This window comes from Rhipicephalus microplus, chromosome 7 (genome assembly GCF_043290135.1).
Source record: "Rhipicephalus microplus isolate Deutch F79 chromosome 7, USDA_Rmic, whole genome shotgun sequence".
NCBI classification, from domain to species: Eukaryota; Metazoa; Arthropoda; class Arachnida; order Ixodida; family Ixodidae; genus Rhipicephalus; species Rhipicephalus microplus.
The window spans coordinates 12,231,064-12,237,559 of NC_134706.1; the positions used below are offsets into that span (position 1 = coordinate 12,231,064).

Here is a 6,496-nt window from a genome sequence, read left to right on the forward strand (position 1 = left end):
TCTCTTTCCCAGTGCCATTTCGAAACCATTACTAAAAAATTAGTTTGGAGCAGCACTTCAATCACTGCCTATGGACTATATTATTCGCAGGTGGACCATTACGTGCTGTTCTGCACCAGCTTAACGTCAGCTCACTTCCAAGTGCGCAGTTTGGCTGCTTACGAAAATGTCTATATAATAAATGCCGTGGCACTGTAAGAGCGCCTCATAAGAGTATCCTGTTACAGTGCAAGCACGCCCCCCCCCCCCCTCTCATACAGCACTCACATAACATCTTTTCACTCTCCCTTCTCGATACTTGAAAACGTGCAAACGGCAGCAGTGCAGCAACTACTTCCGTTTCGTCTGCTGTCACACAATAACTATACGTCGTCTGCTCAATCGCTTCGCGCCGTCTGCTCCTACTCTTAGAAAGGAGTCTACCACACTCTTAAAAAGGAGTCGCGCGCCAAAAACAGTGCGACGTGCTCTACTCAAACTCACCGAATAGCTCATCTCCACCGGTCGACCATCCGCACAGCAGCGCACAATCAACGCTGTTATCTCCGGACGTCGCGAGCCTGTCAAAGCGCTTTTTCGTCTGCACCGCTCATTGCGGCCGCGCTTCTGTTACTCGCTAGAGGGCGCCGCCATCTTGCCCGCGTCCATTTTTGTTTCATTCGCGCGCGCCCCTCCCTTTCCTGCATACGTTGCGCGTATACGCCATATATACGCTTTGCGTTACTTGCGCATCTGCCATCGCCCTCGCTTGCACTTGCCACACGAGCGCAGAGTTTTTTTGTTTTTTTTTTTTCTCTCTTTGACGAGGACTGGGCGACTGGGGCCGCAGGCCCTCACAGATGACGAGAGACGCGTTTTGCGCGGGAGGAGCGATCTATGTTGTACGCCCGATGAATTTATCGCATTATTATTATTTTTTTGCTTGCTTATTTCGGTTAGCCGGCGTACTATGTAGCTTAGGGGCGTGTGCGCGTGGCTTCGTCTGCTGGTGGAGCGCTTCTTTCCCGAAAAACTCCTCGACAACGGTTGCTGCATCGCCTTAAGACTCTAGCGGAAACGCCACCCGGGGCTCTGCGACATTTCTCTCGGCAAAGACGCCTTCCCCCTTCGTAATTTTTATTTGTGTGCGTACTTTCATTGATAGCGGCGTCGACCCGTCGAGCAGCCAGCCCTGCCGAGAGAAAAAAAAAGACTGGTTTATACGTCTCCTGCTTGCGGCCTGCTTGCTCAAGATCTTGCTTTTACTGCTGTTTGTCATCTGCTAGCCTTTCTCGTCTTCCATTTGTCGTCTGCTTGTTTTCGCAGGGTTCTTTTTGCTTGGTAAAATCTTCTTGCTTTTTACAGTCTTCTCCTATTTGTAGTCGGCTAGCCTTCCTCGTCTTTTTCATAGTCTTCTTCTGTTTATCGTCTGCTATTCTTCTGCTTGTCCTGCGCTGTTCGTCCTTCCCCTCCCCCCCACCCATTTGTCGTTTGCACCGCTTTATATTTCCCGCTCGCTCTGCTGCCGATCGAGGGGCGAGGTAGCCAGTGCGTAACGTATTATCGTCGAAATTTCTTCCTTCTGTTTTGCTGGCTTTATTTACATCCGCAGCGGCGCAACGAAGGGTTTCCCGGCTGCGTTGTCGGCGCTTTGATAAAAGCCGACTCAGCCGCACGCTTGGAGATTGGAATGCTAGCTGCTTGGACTCCTGCTGCTGCTGACAGACGTTCGCCGCGCAAGCATCCTCCTCCCACTTTCCTGTAACTCCCTTATATGGCGCTTCTGTACGATTTAATGCCACAGAGGACCAGGTCGTGTAAGCCGCAGATGGAACGCCGAGCGTGCGTACGTGGGCGACGTTGGAACGTGAAAGACCAGTTTAGGGCAGCCCCACCGCGGCATGCAGCTGTCGTTAAGAGTAGTTTTTCTTCCTGCCTTCTTGTTTTCAAACTAGCCCAACTCTCCCTTTTGCTGCCTTCTCGTCTTCGATTACTGATGATGGCGCCGCGAACGGTAACGGACATCTCTCTTTTCCCCAGCAACATTCATCATCATCATCATCAGCCTGACTACGTCCACTGCAGGACAAAGGCCTCTCCCATGTTCCGCCAGTTAACCCGGTCCTGTGCTTGCTGCTGCCAATTTATATCCGCAAACTTCTTAATCTCATCTGCCCACCTAACCTTCTGTCTCCCCCTAACCCGCTTACAGACTCTATTCTGAAGGCCCAATTAAGCTGAGAACTAGTGGTCGGTCACACTAGAGTACTGCTCTTGGAGGGACAAGTTGAAACGCCGAGCCAGTTAAGATCGATAAACTGTTCATATGGTATGGCATGAAGAACTTGATTTCCGCGATCACTGGTGCTCTATAGGTCAGGTCGCATTGCAGTTGAATTTCGCGCCGACTTTTCCAAGCTTGTAACGTCAGTATGGCGTCAAAGATATTTAAAATGCAATGTTGACGCAATAAAAGTTCAAAACCTTAATGCTCAACACCTGGCTGTCCTAAAACGCAATGTAATCGATATTCTGTGGAAAGCGAATTATACAAGTCGAAGCAAACACGGTCAAAAGTTCAGTCGAAATCTACGTGGTCACGGGGGGGGGGGGGGGGGGGGCTGTCTTTTTTTTCGTACACAGCGTTTTTCTTGCGGCAAGTGTGCCGTTTTTCTGGTGGCGGTAGTAGAGGCACAAAGTACAAGAAAATGTTTCTCCCTCCGCGAGTTCTTTTAGCACTGTAGTTCAATCGGTAACTAGAAGTGACGTCATTGAATGCCCTTTGGGAATATTTTAGTGGGAAATGCTGGATCGAAACGAAACATGATGCATGTTTAATAGTACGTTATGTTGGGCTACTTGTTACATATTAGGCTGAAATACGTGGCGCAAGGTTGACCAAGAGAAAAAAAAAAAACTTTAGTTGCGTGCTACGAAGTGTCTGTCAGTCCTTTTTTTTCCTGGTTTTTCCTCGCATTTTATTGCGCAGGCTTGGGTCTGTTTGGTTTTTTTGACGTCATTACATTAGGCATATCTGGTTGTTGCTGGTTCCCAGATATCATGTTTGCAATTACCGGTTATTACATCATAAAATTGTTCATGCCTGCACGTGCAGTGACTGAAATGATCTGCGCATGTCCTCCAAGAGCCTATATATTGTGAACGCTTCGTGAAAATAAACTTAGTTGTGCTGGCGCTCTTTCTGTCTCGTCTTTTTTTTTTTTTCTCTTGGTCAACCTTGCGCCACGTATTTCAACATAATGAATGCTCGCACCAGAAGAGAACAGACTTTTTCACGCATCGATTTCCCTCGGTCACCATGCATCTGCAGTGACGGACTTGCTTGATGAGCCATATTTACTCTACTGCCGGCGACATTTGAACTCAACGACGTCGCATAACAGTCGTGCGGCCTCATAGAACTTGCGGACCTAAATGCACTTGGTGCAGGGAACGGACTTCGGCATCAAATAGCCTTAGAAATTACGTATTTACGCAATATCTTAAACTAAACACACTTCAAGCACGTTTCTGCAAACGGCAATTTGCCAAGGTCCATCAGGGCTCAATTCTGTGACGTCCCGGGTACCTAGCGCTTGACACCTATTAGGTCTTTGTGACACTTGTGTAGCTTATCACACAAGCACATGCACGAATCTGCACAGATAATGAATAACCGCCCCCCCCCCCTTCCTCTCTGAAAAATAAGTTCTGGCCAAACCAGAACTCATATGCCAAACTTTACGGGGTTGTTTCTTTTATGCGTTTGTATCTGCTGCACGGGACCAATCTTGAAGCAACATAGGCTGCCATTACTTTACTTCACAGCAACAACTTTGCACTACCTTTATTCTGGCTGCAACATATGCAAATGAGTACCAGTAGCAAACAATATTACTTCCGCTCTCCACTGCGCATTGTCGAAGCATTTTAACAAAAATCACAGCCCGTTTCAAAGTGCACTTCAGTCAATGAATAGTAGAGGCATTCACAAAGAAAACACCGTTAGTCACAAACAATATTTTCTTATTTTTTATTGATACCACTTTTTGCTTCTTTTACTCTAACAACAAAATCTTCTGCACAACTCCGAACATTTGTCCAAAAAGAAGCTGTTCAGGGGGGCTTTGCAACAGACGGGTCGGGCGTAGGAGGAAGGAAAGAAGGTTGCAACGAAATAAAGCAAAGAAGAGGAGGCCAGTCCTACAAATATTAAAAAGTTTAAAAGACAACTGAGACAAGAGTAAGTGCACATTTCCATAATAAAAAAGACGCTACACCATTCTGGACACCATGGGTCTCCAGGCATTGCAAGAAAACTCGCGCTATCAAAGCACATACCTGCGCTGCAGCCTGTGGAATGCATGGCTCTAAGGTTGGTACTCTCGACACGACACCCAACTTGCAGAGTGTATTGGTTGTTTTTGACTGAAAGAAAAGTTTCGAAATTCTCACTGACAAAGACTATGGTTTGCAAAAAAGACGGTCCACAGAGAAACGGCTTGCCGAGAAAAGGACCGGTGGGCAATTACATCCCAACTCCGAAGCTATCATGATGGCGTTCCTAGCGTGCAACTCGGGTCAATACACTTCGGTCAAAGGATTTTTGCTATGTGGCCTTTTACGTGCTACCAGGTAGCAAGCACGACGCAGTTCCGTGAGCTTGGAGCCAGCCATGCGTTCCACAAGGTGCAAGACATCCACGGGCAGCTTACGGTACCCTTTCCAAGTCGCGGACGCAAGAAGAGTACAAATCTTTATCAAAGGACCGCCCTTAGCTTGCTAGAAATGTGGTGTTACTAGAAACGCATTTGCCCCACATCAACATAAAGATAGACCACACAACGAGGACTTTTAGTGTGCGTCATTCAGAAGCAAAAGGGCGTAGGCGTTAGTGAACTTTCCAAGACCTTACCAACGCTACCCATGAAATGCTGAAACCCTATGTCCTGCATTTTGTTGGAACACATCACACTTGGGTCTCGTGCTAAATCTAAACGTCAGCGCCAGCCCCTGATTGCAATGACACACTCAACGACATGCCGCGAGTTGTCTCTTCCAGTACCGAAAACGCCCAAAGCAACGGTGACAGGAAATGTGCATTGTTCTAAACAACCACAGCGGCTCTCAGCAGTATTAGCGGCTAATTTGAGGGCAACAAATGGGGGGTGGGGAGGGGGCATGGTCCAGCTACCCTGAAATACCAAGGACGTTGCGCACCCAGTTAGGATGATGGGACGTACGAGCACTACACTGCCTGAAAGGACGTTGGCTAGTGGTTTGTCCTTTACGGCACACGGGTGCGATTCGGGAGTAAAAATTGCATCTGCGCTATGAGAGCCAACAACCTTACAAAATAATAACAAGTAGATAACGGGTTGCTTTCGACGTGATTTATGGCCACACCGAAGTGACCATCATCAAAGGTACAAAAAGAAATAAGATGCAGTTAAGACATCTAAGTCAGTTTCTTCACAATGCGAGACTAAGCCTAGACACAGTTATCGGCCAAAAGGAAAAAGAAGTTCTCTACGGCTGATTAATTGAGCCTTCTGTTAACAGAAACTAGGCACAGAGTTGCGGCGTGACCGGCAATACAAGCTGCCTAGCAAAGACCGACCAATGGTGGTGGTCCAGTCCAAGATAACTTCCACAGACGATTTCACAAAAGGACAGAAAAGAAAATCCACTTTCCTTAACAACAACCACAAGGCAAGAACAATTCAGGAGGAGATCCCTTCAGTGGCCTAGCAATACAATGCTGCAAATGCACTGGGTGTGCATTTACGGAATTCGGTGCAGCTAGAAATCTGACAACTGCCGCATCGCCTTAACAGTCAGCCTTTTTGCAAGTAACCAGATGCCTTCTTTCAATACTGCCTCTTTATAACACTTTTTCTTACTTTTCAAATGCTAGTATGCATCGGTGTAATAATTAACACCCCCTTTTCAGTGTAAATTTGCGTAGTACACAATCGCTCGTGTAAATCCTAGACACCCACTAAAACACCATTACAGGTGTAAGCCTTATAATTGCAACCCGTGAAAAGAAATTGCATTACAAATGAAACACTTTTAAACATACAAATTGCACCCTAAAGGGAGAAAATTCCAGGAAAAGAACCTTTCACCCCAAAAGGCAGTAAGTCATTGAGGATTCGTTCGCACACCCACAAGGGTGTTTCAAACAGAAGTTTCTCCTCCTACACATTTCTTGCGCTGTGCCAGTGACGATGCATGCCGACACGATGCCACACGAGCAGAGACAACCATGACTAGAGTCACTAAGTGTAAATCTACAACACAACTGGCCACACCGCCAAGACGGAATATACGCAGAAGAGAAAGGCTGGGGGGCGAGGTCTGGCTGCAGTTTGAACAGCGCGTAAAAGCGAAGCCCTGGAGAATATAATAACGTTCTCCGCACTCGCGCGCACACACTAGTGATATAAAGAGGGGTGCACAAAACAATCACATGCAAAGCCAATAAAACAAAGGGTGGTCCACCTGCTCCATT

At 47.1% G+C, this 6,496-nt stretch overlaps 2 protein-coding genes across 2 annotated transcripts in view; one reads left to right on the forward strand and one right to left on the reverse strand.

Moving 5' to 3' along the window:
- Positions 1 to 600, reverse strand: part of LOC119179000 (neuronal-specific septin-3) — a 128,678-nt gene extending 128,078 nt beyond the window's left edge. Inside the window, exon 1 of the mRNA XM_075868669.1 lies at positions 484 to 600. Coding sequence (XP_075724784.1) covers positions 484 to 495 — 12 coding nt within the window. The 5' untranslated portion in view covers positions 496 to 600. The remainder of the gene's footprint in view (positions 1 to 483) is intronic.
- Positions 1 to 6,496, forward strand: part of LOC119180160 (leukocyte receptor cluster member 8) — a 146,046-nt gene that overhangs the window by 87,360 nt on the left and 52,190 nt on the right. The gene's annotated exons all lie outside the window — the stretch shown is intronic.